Source organism: Triticum aestivum, chromosome 2D, assembly GCF_018294505.1.
Source record: "Triticum aestivum cultivar Chinese Spring chromosome 2D, IWGSC CS RefSeq v2.1, whole genome shotgun sequence".
In the NCBI taxonomy this organism is placed as follows: domain Eukaryota; kingdom Viridiplantae; phylum Streptophyta; class Magnoliopsida; order Poales; family Poaceae; genus Triticum; species Triticum aestivum.
Genome location: NC_057799.1, coordinates 75432000 through 75447477, shown reverse-complemented (window position 1 = coordinate 75447477; position 15478 = coordinate 75432000). Strand labels below are relative to the sequence as shown.

Sequence of the window (15478 nt, the reverse complement as noted above, 5' to 3'; positions counted from 1 at the left end):
GCAGAAGGGACCGGAAACGATTTGAGATGGCTAGGCACTTACAGCGAAGATCCGGCGTGAAAAAGTTGATGCACGTCGATGAGGATGATGTGGCCTCTCAGGTCGGGGAAGGTGGCGTCCGCTCGGGGAAGGAGTGATTAGCGGCTCGTGGGGTGACTTGCGATGGAGGGGGAGGGGGGAGTAGGAGCAGGAGGGGTAGACACGGCGGGTGCGATCGACGGCGATCGAGGGCACCGGGGGCGATCGGCGGCAATCGAGGGCGCCGGAGGCGATCGGCGGCGATCGAGGGCGCCCGAGGTTAGGGCTCGAGAGGAGGAGAGAGGACGAACCGCTCGAACCGAAATTCAAAAGAGTACGCACGATGATTGGACCTCTATAATGAAGTGCTTTATTAATGCAATTAATTTAATCAAAAAATTTAGGACGAGAATACCCTGGACCTAATTGGGCCGATTAAAGGTACAAAAAAATTTAGGTCAAAAATACCCTTAAGCTAAAAAGGCCCAGTTATTCTCATCCATTAGATCGCCCATATAATACACGTGCTCTGGTGTATTATAATGCATCGTAAAATTTTCCTTGACAATTTAAGGCCAGTGCTAGGCGTCGGTCCACCGGCGCTAGCTTTGGGCCGGTCCTGCATGCACCGTACGATGTGACTTTTTGCAGCCGTCTGATCCAGCTTTAATCCCGACTCGCTCGTGCCTTCTTCCTTCATACGTCTTCCTCACAAGGCCCACCTCTCCACTGCATCTCCGTTCCTCAAAAACAGCATATGCCGTCTCGATTTCCCAGCAGCCCAACGACGCAATATCTGCATCAGCGATCGTCGGCTACAGTAGCCACCGGCAACCCGCGCTCACCCTTGGCCGTCCGCGCTCGCCGTCTCCCGTCGCCCCTCCGGAAGATGAGGAAGACGATTGCAACTCTCCGTGGGTCAGTTCCAGCACGGGTCGCCCTGGTTGCAGCATTTCTGGCATCACCACCTCTAGCTCGCCGTCGTTGTCGGCTTCTACCACCGTGTTCCAGCAACAAAAACGATGTCACCGGTTGTAGCAAAAAAAATCACTAGTCCCGGCAAAAAAGATCAATGGTTCCAGCAAAACATCCATCGCCGCCGCCGGTAGCAACAAAAAATCTCGTCGGATCCAGCAAAAAAATCTTGCAGGTTGTAGCAAAAACAAAAGTTGGTACCAGCAAAAGATGACTCGACGGTCGTCCTGTTCCAGCAATGAAAAGTGTGGTTTGTAGCTTTTTCAACAGCCGGTTCCAGCAAATAGTCTCACCGGTTGCATCACCAAAAGGTCGCCGTCTCCCTCCCCATCAGCTGCTGGTTGTAACACCAGTAGTTGCCGCCGGCCATCTCCGCATAGCCGGTAGCAGCAATTTTCATCACCGGTTGCAACTCCTGCCACAACAGCATGCACCCCGCGTCTTTGCAGCGATGGCTGAGGGCTCCCTGCTCTGGCGCCACGAGCACGAGGGAAGGAGGAGGAGGCGGCGACCATGGCTTGACGGCCCGCAGCAGCACCTTCACAGCGCCAACTCCGCTCCTTCCCGGCCCCGCCCCCTTGCAGCGGTGGGAGCTGCAGCTCCGTATGTACTGCCGCGGGAGGAAGAGGATGAGGTGCAGCGGCTAGGACCTCATCGCCGGAGGAGCATGTGGATCCGAGAGAGAGAGAGATGAGCGGTTGGGAGAGATGATGAAAGGATAAGGCCGTCGTTCTTTCACGTGTGGGCCCGTGAAAAAGATGTGTGTCATGCGCTCGGGAGGTTGATGACACAGCGTGAGGCGTGCGAGACGTACGATTCAACTCTAATCGAACAGGCAGCAATGGACCGGCGCAAGAGCGAGCCGGTCAGCCGGTGGGAAAGATTTCCCTTTGACAAAATACACCTCGGTCGTTGGCACCAAACATGGGGATCCTCGCGATACCAGCTCGGATCTACTGACATGATCTGATGATCACTCTAATCTCACCTCCACAGTCGCTACTGTCTTGCAACATTGGCTGTGTCTTCCGCAACACGGGAGGGGACCTCGCAACTTCCAATTGGATCTACACCAACAACTCGAACGATGAACACGTCCCAGGGTCTGCTACCAGAAGGAACCCATGAATCAGTGAAAATGTAATCAGAGTTTTCTCTCCGGTTTCTCTTTCATCACAATACACAGGTTGATATATTCAACGTAAAGCTTGTATGTTTCATCCTTGTACGTTAAAATTGTGCACGTGTTGACAATTGATATTGTAGTGCCGAGTTCTAAATAATCATGTTGTGAAGATTATCTTTTTTTAGGGGATGCTGTGAAGATTATCGACGGGCAAAATAAATATGATAGTATACCAATGGGAATCTCGGATAATGAAAACAAAGATCAGATTCATGAAAAAAGAATCTGTGCAATGAACTCATCCATTTGGCCCACTACTTTTGGTATGATAACTGAATATATATTGGAGTTTAACTTCTATATGGTAAGAACTCATCCAGTTGGCCCACTACTTTTGGTATGATAACTGAATATATTGGAATTTAGCTCCTGTTGACATATGGATTATTTCTGGACCAGTGTCTTTGACTTGCGTAATCAAATTTAATGAATCTCATGCAGCAGCACCTTATGAAAACAGATTGATTATTGTAGCGCTACTTGTCCATATCCCTTATTGATATAAGGTATACAACTAGACAAAGAATATGCGGAACTATAAAATTAACCTTTTTTTTCTCTTATGATGTCGCAACACACGGATCCATAAGCTAGAGGCATGGTAAGAACTTTTTTTTCTCCCAATGCAACGCACATGCATATTTGCTAGTAAAACATATACTCCTATAAGGGAAACTGACAACATATGGCACATCAAACCGAAAAAACTCAGTACAGTGCACACTGCTGGAGTGTAGGAAGTACTCCATTTGGTACAAGCTAAATGTTCAAGGTAACCACCTGCACAGGGTTCTCCTTGTCAACAACAAATGACCGTGTCACCTTCCCCGAGGGCGTCGCTACTTCTACGGTGTATGACCCATGGTAGCCTCTGAATTTGAACTCCCCATGGTGATCGATGTCACCATCCGTTTGGGTCAACCACTCCTGCTTCAGGGCAAGGTACCTTTTGCCGGTCTCGTTGATTGTTCCATCAGCATCGACCAGGTGAGCATGATTCCGAAACATGAACGTCTCCCAGAACCCCCAGAGGACCACCCCCTCCACAGCGGCATGGGCGAAGCATTCACGGAGGCACACCTCGAGATCGTCCGCTCGGATGTGTTCGTTCTCCGCCGAGACATCCAGCTCAGTGATCCAGATAGGGAGACCCAGTATAGCTAGCTTGTCTAGAGAATCGCAGATGATATCTCCCACAGGATGGCTGATATGACCTTGCACGCCGATCCCACCAACTGGGGCGCCCCGGTCTTGGAGATCGACGATCTGCTCCACAAACTTTTCTGGGGTGGATTTCGAGTCGCACCCATCTTCGACGTTGTAGTCGTTGACAAAGAGGACTGCTGAAGGGTCAAGCTTATGGGCTTCTCTGAACATGTGAGCTCTGATGTCCCTTCCAAGCCTATCTTGGTAAAAAGATCCATGAAGCATCTCGTTGTTTACATCATGATGTCTAAACTGGCCTTTGTACCTTGACAACAGGCTCTGTAAACGACCTTGTACAGCAGCCATCAAGTGGTGTCCATGCAGTGATCGAAGCCATGGCTGCACTGAATCCTCCACTTCCCAGAATAAGCAGTGGCCGCGAACTTGTTTGTTATGTTTCTGACAGAATTTAAGCAACTCGTCAGAGTCTTTATAATTTATCTTCCCTTGTTCCGCCTCTGTCCAGTACCACTTCAGCTCATTCTCAAATACAGCCCAATTAAAATTCTTCACGAAGAAATCAGCAAGATCCTCATTCTCAATGTTACTTCGGTTTATGCATGACCCAAATGCAAAACTGTTCTCAGTCTGTTGTATCCTGAGAGCTGAACCGAAAACATTCGCAGCATCTAATCCTTCGAACTTCAGAACAATATCACGCTTCCTTACCTAACAAAAGAAATCAGCAAAATGAATTTAATATTTCTCAAGAGCATCACGGTTATAAGCAACCAATGGATGATGTGCAGGCGAAAATTTTCAGTTTAATAATGATATTGGGGGAAAAAGATATCTTAATATGCTTGTGTAGGCACATCAAAGTTTCATCCTAACATGAAAAACGTTGAAGGGAGAGGGGGCAGTTTCACCTTATCTGATTTGTCCTTGAGATACTCAAAACGTGCTTTTCTATCAACCGGATAAATTTGGAGACCCATGACTCGGATATCAACACCTGGAGGGGGACCCTGAACATATGCAATAACTTTAGATGGCTTCTTTTCAAGCTTGAATGCTCCTTTGATTTCATACCATTGATCCCCATCGGCTTCTATTTGCCCACCATTAACCCATTGGTCATCTACACCAAGACAAACATTGACATGGTGACGGCCATGTCCTCCAGAGCCAGCTCGTACCCAGGCAGAGACTCTGTAAGTAGTGTGTAGCTTTAGCTTGTCTGTTATCACCTGAGAAGGGCCCATCCACACATCAGTGCGGTTTGTAGCAAGGATATAGCGACCACTTATATGTTTCTGATTAGAGGGGTCCTTCAGGATGGAAGATAGCATATGGGGTGATTCGGTATGGATACTCAATCGACATGAACCCATAGGACTCCACCCAGCAAGACCACGAGAGCAAGCGCTATTCTGCATGATATTAGCTCCATACAGAACATTCTGAAATACAAGCAAATCATTCCATTAGAAAAAAAGAATACTTGAGTTCGAAAGAAATGGCCAAAACTTTCTATCCAAACAATCATGATCCATTGAGAAAGTCTACCAAAACAACTACTGTATACACACGAGTTGAGACATTTGAAGACACGCTTCCGCGGGGACATAATTTAATTTAGTAATTAGCTTACAAACCTCAATTTTTGGGCATGGAGCAGCATGAAGTTTTCTTGCAGGAGATAGGACAAGGCCATCTACAAGGATGTCAATTCCTGCTGGTGGCCCCTCTATGAAGAGGACAACTTTGGAGAAGGGAGCATGAAGGATAAACTTTCCTTTCAAATCTGTCCAGCGCTTATCAGAGGCCTGGTTTCTATGTTAATAATAGAAAAATCAGTAAACGGTAATATCTGTGACCCCTATAAGATACTGTAACATTTGGTAAACCAGTGACAATCGATGACCCTAGAAGATAACATTTTGTAATGGAAGATAAGATAACATTGTCAAGAAAGCGTGTAAATAATAAACTCAATATACTTACTTTGAAATGCATAGATATTGTTCACGGCCATATTCTTGTACCCACAAAGTAGCACGAACCTCAGTCTCATTAGCACTGCCAAATATGCGAACAGGAGAACTAATCTCGTAAGAAACTTTTCTCTGCACTCTGCCTGTGATATCTTGCTGTATGCCATTCCAACTGTGAACCCGTCCAGTTGCTGAAGCAAAGTAGCTGCCATTTACAGGCTTTACATTCCCATATGCAGTGAACTCATGCCTGCTGATATTACATCCTCGTCCAGACCAATTGCTTAACCCTTCTTCAAACTGAGGATTCTTGATAATAGTCTCGATTCCACTTGGTGACTTTACTTCCTTTAAATGAAAGATTAACAGGTCAAAAGCATCACCAAAAAAAAAGGATTGCATACCGCACATACAAGAACATGAATATACAAATAAATGAGCACGAGTATTATTGCATATTCATGCTGAAATTTGTGAAAATTAATAGATGAAGACTTGGTGAAATCAATCTTTTGCACCAAAAATATTTGAATGTAAAGACTATCAGAACTCCTCAATGGCTCAAGCATAACATGCAGTACATTCTAGTTAAACTTTAACTCCTGAGAGACATAAAGCAGGTTATCAAATGAATTGTAAAACGTGTTGTTCAGGAATGGGTAAGACAAATGCACATAGAAAAGCACTCACCTTTGGCTGCTTATGTTCAGACCTAGCAATAGTAACAGAATCAATAATAAGATCCGCCCCAGCAGGAGGCCCTTCAATGTAAAAAACCACGCATTTTGGCATATTTGTCAAAGAAAAGGAACCTTCCAACTTCTCCCACTTTTCTTTTGAGGCTAATACTCTGCCACATCAGGTTCTACCACAAATTAGGGCTGGTGGTAACTGGTATGGTTAGAATATTGCTGTTAAAGAACTTCAAAACAGTACCTTCCAATAGGATTGTAGTGTGTTGATCCATCTGGATTTTGCAACCTCAGGGTTGCTTTAACTTCAGCTTTGCCATGGATATTCCCATCAACTCTAACACGCGCCGAAACTGCATAAACTGTACCAGCAGATACTCTATCTGTAATATCTTGCTCAAGACCTTGCCAGGGTTCAGTTCTCTTTGAAACAACAGCATAATTCTCTCCCGAGTCCCCTCTAATACCATCAAGGAAACCGGACCATTGTGATGCCACATACGCATGGCAGCAGATAGGATGCCATGAATGAAGGCCTTCGGAAAAATCACAATTTAAAATGATGTTTGCTGTTCCACCAATCAATGAAGAAGTCTTGCTCTCTGCTTTCTGCAGAAATTTGAACTAGTTAGGAAAATAAAGCACACATAATATAATCGATTGGTAATACAGAAGTAGCTGGTGTTAACAAAATATTAGAATACGGAATGTACAAACTATGGTGGCAATACTTGTAGTACATGTGCTGAACGGTTAAGCAAAATATATTGCAGTTGTAGGGTCTCATAAATTAGTCGTAGCAGACGATGTTACTTCCTTTTCTATGGGCACTGCGAAATGTGGTCCCAACTAATTAACATGTTGCTAAATCAGAATTTAATGCATGATTGCCATTATTTCTTAGCAATACAAGATTGGTTCACACTTCACACACAAGCATATACAAGAGTTCCCGCAAAACAAAACATATACACGAGTTGAAAAACATACCTTGCAGGAAATGGTAACTGAATCTATGAGCAAGTCTACACCAGCAGGGGGGCCTTCAAGATAAAACACCAAACGGCTTGGTATAGTTGTAAGCTCAAACGAACCTTCCAACTTCTCCCAGCATTCTTGTGAGGCCAAAATCCTGGTCAAACAATTTCCCTTGATAAACAAATGATACTGATATAGCATCATATAAGGCAATAAATAGCACCTTCGAGTCGAAGTACCTTGCAACGGAATGGTAGTTGGTAGGAGAGCCCTCTCCCTCAAGTTTTAGCGTGGCCTGGACTCCAACTGGCTCATGAAATTCCCCATGAACTCTAACATAGGCAGTAACAATGTATTTGGTACCGGCACTAATGTTTTCTAAGACCTGCTCAAGCCCTTGCCAAGTCTGTGTGCGATGAGTAACTACAGCATATTTAGACCCTGAATGTGGCTTTATACCATTATGGTAACCAGACCCTTCAACGGCAACAAACGCATGGCAACCGTTAGAATGCCATAAACATAGATCTTCAGAAAAATCGCCGTTTGGTAGAATGTTCTCCATGATAACTTTGTCAGAAGCGCTGTGATTCTCCTCTCCCTGCTCAACATTGCATAGTAATTAATTTTGAATGTGGCAAAATTCAATGTCATGAGCTATAACATAGGTATGTTGTCAACTATTTTGTGAGTTTAGCCAGTGTTCATCACATTCGTCAGATTATAATTTGACGCACACTTTGGTGCCCGTCCGTTCGAGAACAATTTTCCTTGAAACATATGCCTAAAGAGCTACCGAATGTGGCAGGAAATTCAAAGAACAGCAAGGAGCATGTGGAATGTAGCGATTGACTTGATAAGGTCTCCGGCACATAAAGTGCAAAGACGAGCAGAGGCGTGATTTGTAAAACTAGGGCCGTCCTCCCCCAATTCCTACGAATGGCACCAAATGCATCCTGAATCTTTGTTCAGTGGGCAATCAAATAGATGACCGATGGACCAAGGAGAAGAGTGTCAAACAATGCTAAATTGGACACTACTGTACTTCCCATCGCCCATAGCAAGAAACGAAGGCGGAATTTGTTACTAGTTACTAGTACTACGACGATACCTTGGGCTCGGGAGGGGGTGGATCTGGGTTGGGCGGCGGCAAGACGGCGGCGCGGGCACCCCGGCGGGGGCGGCAGAGAAGCGAAAGCCACCCGCAGCGCCGCATCATGTCATCCGGACGCCCAGGCGGCTCGGCGACGGCGGAGGGGCGCGGGCGCGGGCGGGGCTACGGCTCCTACGGCGTCGGTGGGCTGTGCTGGCAAAAGGCAGGGGAGCGAAGCAAAGAAACGATACGGAAGGACCCTACCTACCAAACCACCACCAGACGACAGCCAGCTTGGGCAGGAAGCGAAAGGGAAGCATATAAGGACCGGACGACAGCGCCACCGGCCGGCGCGTGTCCGCTTGCTTCTTCTGCCGGAAATGGCGGCGCGGACGGGAAATGGGAAGGAATCGGATGCCAAGGAGGCCACCAATGGACACAGCCGTGTGGGGAAGAAGAAAAGGCAATCTTGCCAAGAATCTCCGCTAGTCTACGGCTCCTCTGCACTGCTCCTTGGAGGCATTGCGGCGAACACCTCGCGGGCACCGACCGACCTTGGAAAGTCAAGCGCACGCGCGCGCGGCGGAGCAGACAGATGCACAGCACGAGCACGAGCAGTAAGATTGAGCCTCTCAGATCGAGTTGTTTACCTCTGCGATGAGCGACGAGCCGATGACCCAGATCGAGCACCTTCTGTCCTACCAAATGCGATGATGTCCCGAGCCTACGCCGGAGCCGGAGCCGGAGCTAGAAAGATCGCAGGAAGAACAAGGGGGAAAGGTCACAGTTGACCGATAACAATTAATTCGATGTCAATGTTACAGATGCTACTGGTACTGGGAGTACTTAGACTTACAGCTGGGCCCCACGGGGACTCGCGCACGCTTTGCCTGCCCTGTCATTAATAGGAGGACACCGACGGGCCGCCATGTGTACAGATCGATGACCTTCCAGAGGCGGGAGATCCAACGCGGGAAAGGGCGCGTGCAACATGTCGACGGCCGGTGCGCGCCGACGCATTCTGTCCGTATGCGGGGTTTGGGTTGAAACGGACACCCACCACACTCAAGAGGAGCGTCCATTTTTTGTCAATCCACGACTCATTTCCGATATAAATTGGGTTCGGTTTGTGCTGGCGTGGACGCGTATGACGCCCACCCTTGTCCTTTTCTATTCCCCTTCTCTCTCAAAAGCCTCTCGCTCTCTCGCCATGGCCGACGCGCCGAACCCTAGCAGCCCTGCTTTTCCAGCCTCCACAGATGATGGAGCGGCCGGCAAGCCCCACACCACCCGCAAGAAGCAGACCAAAAAAAACTTTACAAGGCATGATGACCCAAGAAAAGCAAGGGAGGAGAAGCGTCGACAAGAGAAAGAGGAGCAAATGAAGGCTTGCACCAAGATACAAAAGAAGAAGCTCGACATGGAGGCGGACAGCGGCGTAGCCAGGCCCAGGGCTGCCCTGACCGTGGCCTGGGGCGTGAAGAGAAAACTCTTCGTATAATGCAGCTACAGTCACGCACTGTAGCTACAGCATGTACTGTAGCAACACTGCTGGCCCGGGGCGTAGGGATTTCCTGGCTACGGCACTGGAGGCGGACATACAAGCAAAGAAGCTGGGGATAGAGGCGGCCAATACCAAGACCAAAGCAAAAGGAGGCAGCGCTCGCTTTTATGGTGAAGGAGATGGAGATCATGATGTTGCATTTGGGCAAATTGTCCTCGAGTAGGAGACTTTGATTCCAGAAGAGGCAAAAGATGAGGCTTCAGCTAGATGGTTGATCTATGGTCGAGAGCGTCATCTTTTTTGTATGTTGGCATGTGTGCCAGTATGAACTATGTCCGTCTTTTTTGTGCTGGCAACTCTGTCGGCCGCTAGCAAGTGTGCCGGCATGAACTATGATTTTTTTTTAGGTTGACATGTATGCCGGCTGCTGGCCTTTTCTTTAGATTAAATTTGCTTGTCAGAAAATCAGATACAGACGAAAAATGCGCCAGCCGGTTGGACGCATCGGTCGAACGCGGGCAAACATCGCATCTTCAGCCGACCAAAACGGATGGAAAACGAACAAAACGCAGCGCGTTAGAGTTGCCCTAACAGAGAAGATGGAGGTAGGAGCAGGGAAACGGGGTGGGATTTTTTAGTACTCCGTGTCTCCCTCAGACTCGGGTTAGGATCCTCTGTTGTAGCGCACCATACAGTACGGTTGATGTTGTATGGACCCGGCCTCATGTGTCATCTGCACCACAACAGTGTACAGTACTGCAGAGGATCTTAACCCCTCCGACTCGCATGTTAGCTTTGCTTATAACAACAAACCTATATGACATGAAAATATATTCAATCTAATGGTACTGATTTGATGGTGTGTACGTTTCCTTTCGATTCATATTTCTTGTCGTTGGTTTAGCACACAGTTAATTTTCTACAACTTAATGAAAGTGTAAAGTTTGATTTTAACAAAACTAAAGAGTAAATAAAACCAAAGAAGCAGCCCAAGAAACCTTGCAAGGCATGATGACCCAAAAGAAAGCAAGTGAGGAGAAGCGTCGGCAAGAGAAAGAGGAGCAAATGAAGGCTTGCATCAAGATACGAAAGAAGAAGCTCGAGATGGAGGCGGACATACAAGCAAAGAAGATCGAGATAGAGGCGGCCAATGCCAAGACCAAAGCAAAAGAGGTAGCGCTCGCTTTCATGGTGAAGGAGGTGGAGATCATGACGGCGCACTTGGGCAAATTGTCCTCGAGGAGGAGAGTTTGATTCCAAAAGAGGCAAAAGATGAGGCTTGAGCTAGATGGTTGATCTATGGCCAGAGAGGGTCATCTTTTTTTTATGCCGGCATGGGTGCCAATACGAACCAAGCAAGATGTATGGCATGGTTGAATTATGTCCGTCTTTATTGTGTGTCGGCAACTCTGTCGACCGACCACTGGCAAGTGTACCGGCATGGACTATGAACTTTTTTTGTAGTCTGACATGTATGACGGCCGCTAGAATGAACTGTGTTACCAACCGGGACTAAAGGAAATTTTATGATATTTTTTTGAAATTTTTTTTTGCGATTTTTTTAAAAAAATTTGATTTTCAAATTTCTGAATTATTTTAACCTCTAATCTCTAATCACCACCCCTCATCACTGCTCAATTTATCCTCTAATCTCTCATCATTCCAAATCATCTAACTTTCCGGACGGTCACCCATCCTCTCACTACTCCAGCCTGAGCACGCTTAACTTCCGGGTTCTATTCTCCCTCGTTTCCAAGTCTGCACTTGTTGTTTTCCTGACAATAGTAAGATGTCAATTCTATTAACCCTTAGGAATTTAGCTTGAGCATGAAGTGACACATTTCACTGTTTGAGTTTGAAACTATTGTTTTAAAAAACAATAATTATTTAGTAACACTAATATTTCTGGAATAATTAGTTTGACCATTGTTTGACCACAGTTTGACCAGATTTGACCAAAATTCAAAAAAATGAAATAATTATTTAGTAACACTAATATTCTAGAATAATTACTTTGACCATTGTTTGACCACAATTTGAATTTTTTTGAATTTTTTTGCCTCTCCAGATCTTAAAAGCCCCGTATCTTTTTTCTGTTAGGTTTTTGAGGATTTTGAAAATGTTTAACGGGGTTCCCCGTGTTAACTTCGGATGTAACTTTTCGAGTAGATGATTTTTCATATAAAAACTTTTTCATCCGAGTTCGTATGCAAAAGTTATGCCCATTTTAAGAAATTCCAGAGAGATTTTGCAAATAAAGTCGAAATTCATATTTGTTAATTTTCCCAACAACTAGACCACATATCACATGGGAAACATATTTTATTTTATTTTTTGGCATTTTCATCATTTTCTTTTGTTTTTTCTAAAACTGAAAAAGGCGGTCCGGGGGGGTGGGTGGGTAGAGTTTGATGGGCCCTTTAGTACCGGTTCGTGCCATGAACCGGTACTAATGCCTCAAAGCCCATTAGTACCGGTTGGTGGCACCAACCGGTACTAATGGGCATCGCACCCTTTAGTCCCGGTTCGTGGCACCAACCGGGACTAATGCCTTAGCCGCACGAACTGGGACCAATGCTCACATTAGTCCCGGTTCGTGACTGAATCGGGACTAATGTGAATATTGCCCTGTGACGAAAGCCCTGTTTTGTACTAGTGGTTTACAGCAGCGCGTTGGAGTTGCCCTAAGATAGGAGATGGAGGTAATTAAGAGTAGGGAATATGGTGGCTTTTTTTAGTACTCTGTCTCTCTCCGACTCGCATGTAATAGCAAATCTATATGACATGAAAATACATTCAATCTAAATCTAGTGGTAGATTTGATGGTGTGTACGTTACTCCTTTCAATTCATATTCCTTGTTGTTGGTTTAGTATACAGTTAATCGTCTACAACTTATTGAAAGTGTAAAGTTTGATTTTAACAAAATTAATAGGCAAAACAAATAATAACAAAGAGAGTACAAAAATACCCCGTACTAAATTATGCCGATCTGCCGATAGCTTGAGACAGACGACTCGCTCATGGTCCATTTCATCTTTCTTATCGTACTTTAGGCAAATTAACAGACTACAGAAAGCTTAGACATCAAAATATCAAGGAGAATGCAGCTGAAGTGTCGCAAATGATGCGGGAAAAGGCCTAGGACCTGCTGGTTTAGAGCTTACCCATTCTAAAGCCTGGGTATTAGCATGGGGGCCGAATGTAGTCTCACAGGAAAAAGGGGATATCTCTTCAGACAAGGAAGTTGAAGATACAGACAGTGTCAACAGTCCAGATACTGGACTTGTCGCTACTGAGATTGCATCGTTTGTATAGGACCCAAAATCTACATCTTTGATAAATTTATTTTACAGTTACTTACTGGCTGTGTGACATTGTTTTTTACGAACGTATGTCTTGTGACCTAAAATGTGTGAAGAATACACTTGTATACCTGCAGGAAGTACCCCAAGCTCTCAAGAAGACCCTGCCACGCAAGCTGGATGAAATTTAGGCCATGAATATTTTCGTGGCAGTGCTTCATGAACAGGTTTAGTCTACCAAGATTGCACTTAAAGTCTACACCAAAGAACACGAAATCCTCAAAGGCAACGAAGAGAATTTTTTTGCTCTCGGAAAGACTCTTCAAGATACTGAGGGTGCTCTCTACTACATCATCAGGATGCTGCCACAATAATTCATATCCCATAGCTGAAAAACATAGTCATCATACTAGTGCATTGTTTGAAGGTGATGAAACTGCGTCCAAGTGTCTAATTTATTTGCGACTATGTGCTATGGTTGCCTATTGTAAAATCTTAGGCAGTCTGAGAAACAATTGTTATATTTGCGATGTAGTCACTGCTGCAAGGGATGTATTTGCATTGAAATTCAAATTTTGCACAAATTCATAAGAAAATTATTGAAAAAAAGTCAAATTGTATCAAATTTGCTAGCCAATTGCATACAATACAAATTGACCGCCCCAAAATAGAATACTGTGACAGTTATGCACCCCGCCACAAGCATATGGACCCACATGTAAGAAGCCACATCACCCACGTATGGAGCCGCTTACGAGCATCCATGTCAACACAACATTGGGCCCACATGTCAGAATCTTTGATCGGTCAAATGACACATCGTCATAGGAAAAAACAATCACAGGTCTCACATGTAAGCAGCCACGTCGCCATCTTCTGGGCCTATATGTCAGCAGCGTTGACCAGTCAAAACTGAAACCCGACTTATAAAGGGGACTCTCGATACACCAGCCATGTTGGGCAGATAAAGGGGACTCATCGGCCATTGTTGGGGGCAAAACAAGAGAGATGGAAGTACAACCAAAACGACCAGTCCTATTTGGCGCATAGATCGCCAAATAACAACCTAATGCGTAACCCAGGCGTGCGCATGTTCTCTGTATGGCCGGACCATGGAGGCTTTTTCCCGACTGGTTTGAGGAAGATTCTAGAACCTTCTTTGACTAGTTTTTCTTTCTTTTATCTTATTCTTTTTTTGCCTTTTTCTCATGTTTTTCTCGTCATTTCAATTTCAATTTTTGTTTTTGTTTTTATTTCTTCCAGGTTAGTTTTTTCTTTTCTCTTTATTGTTCATTTATTTTTTTATTTTTTATCCTTTTCCCTTTTTAATTCTGTGAACACCTTCCAAATACATGGACATTTTCTAAAATCGTGAACATTTCTAGAAATCATTTTTTTAATTTGTGAACATTTTTCAAAATTGCGATCATTTTTCCTTTATTTTCCTTTATAATTTTGTGAACAATTTTTGAATTCATGAATATTTAATGAAATCATGAACATTTTTCAAGTTCAGCGATCATTTCCCTTTAGTTTTCCTTTTTTCTTTTTCCTTACTTTTCATTTAGGACCATCTTTTAAATTCACAAACATTTTCTAAAATTCTGTATATTTAAAAATCATGAACATTTTTTTATTTTCCTTTTTAATTTTTCATCTTCCAAACATCTTTGAAATTTGTGAAGATTTGAAATCATGAATATTTTTTGAATACACAAATGGTTCTTGACTCGTAAACGTTTTCTGAAATTTGGACTTTTTTTTTCAAATTCACGAACACATTTTTGTTTGGATTAGCATGTTCCGAAATACATGAACTTTATGTGAATTCATGAACATTTTTGGATCAGCGAACATTGTTTAAATTGATGCACTTTTCAGAAATTTGTTTTTTTATTCAAGACCATTTTTTATATAATTTTACAGATTCATGATTTTTTTATATTCATGATCATTATTCAGATTCTTAAATATTCAAGAAATACCAAACACTTTTTTAATTCTTGAACATTTTTTGAATATGTGAACACATTTCAATTTCATGAACAATTTTTGAAATTGCGGACCATTTTTGTTTTTGCATTCTTTTACAAATTCATGATTATTTTTAATGCTTGAACATTATTTGGTTTCTTGAATATTTAAGAAATCCCGACCATTTTTTGAAATTTGTGAACAATTTTTTAATACATAAATAGTTTTGAAATTCGTGAAGAATCTTTGAAATTAATAATTTTTTGCAAAATCCTGATCTTTTTTTTTTAATGTTAGATTCGTGAACAAGCTCAGAGTAGAAAACAAAAGAAACAAAAAATGAAAGAAAGAAAAGTCAGGGGCGCCACGAGCCTGCACATGAGGCAGACCAAATCATGCGCAGGGGAGGAAGGGGGGGTGCGCATTTGCTGAGTACCCAACCAAAACCTCGAGACGTACGCATGTAGGAGTCTTTTTCACTTCAAGAAGACCTTGGAATCCATAGGGCAGTGGTGGCATCGGGAAAACAGAACAACTTTCAAATTTATGACCAAATTTGAAAATTATAAATTTTTGTGAAATCCTGATCATTCTTTTTAGAATTTTAGATT

The 15478-nt window shown here is 43.9% G+C and overlaps 1 protein-coding gene and 1 long non-coding RNA gene across 3 annotated transcripts; both read right to left on the bottom strand.

Annotated features, from left to right (window-relative positions):
• Positions 1-372: 372 nt before the first annotated feature.
• On the bottom strand, positions 373-1723 carry LOC123051680 (uncharacterized). Its single transcript, XR_006424231.1, has 2 exons — positions 1195-1723; positions 373-1012 (listed from the first exon to the last, which is right to left on the bottom strand). It is a non-coding gene; the product is annotated as an uncharacterized lncRNA (long non-coding RNA).
• A 988-nt stretch (positions 1724-2711) lies between these two features.
• On the bottom strand, positions 2712-8941 carry LOC123051679 (endo-1,4-beta-xylanase 1). 2 transcript variants are annotated; one of them, XM_044474642.1, is made up of 9 exons: positions 8736-8941; positions 7232-7593; positions 7005-7146; positions 6259-6623; positions 6013-6172; positions 5333-5670; positions 4984-5161; positions 4255-4788; positions 2712-4054 (listed from the first exon to the last, which is right to left on the bottom strand). In XM_044474642.1, the coding sequence occupies exons 2-9, from the start codon at positions 7555-7557 to the stop codon at positions 2939-2941; spliced, it is 3159 nt and encodes a 1052-aa protein (XP_044330577.1). In that variant the 5' UTR covers positions 7558-7593; positions 8736-8941; the 3' UTR covers positions 2712-2938. The 2 variants fall into 2 exon arrangements, with proteins under 2 accessions (XP_044330577.1, XP_044330576.1); XM_044474641.1 differs by lacking the exon at positions 8736-8941 and adding an exon at positions 8104-8371.
• Positions 8942-15478: the final 6537 nt, after the last annotated feature.

What these genes read in the sequence shown, in the direction of transcription:
- LOC123051679 (XM_044474641.1), bottom strand. Translation starts at nt 8,211, where the DNA reads ATGATGCGGCGCTGCGGGTGGCTTTCGCTTCTCTGCCGCCCCCGCCGG. An exon ending in AACTACCATTCCGTTGCAAG is followed by an intron (nt 7,147 to 7,231) that starts GTACTTCGACTC and finishes TTGTTTGACCAG; the next exon opens with GATTTTGGCCTCACAAGAAT. An exon ending in CAATATCTATGCATTTCAAA is followed by an intron (nt 5,162 to 5,332) that starts GTAAGTATATTG and finishes TTATTAACATAG; the next exon opens with AAACCAGGCCTCTGATAAGC.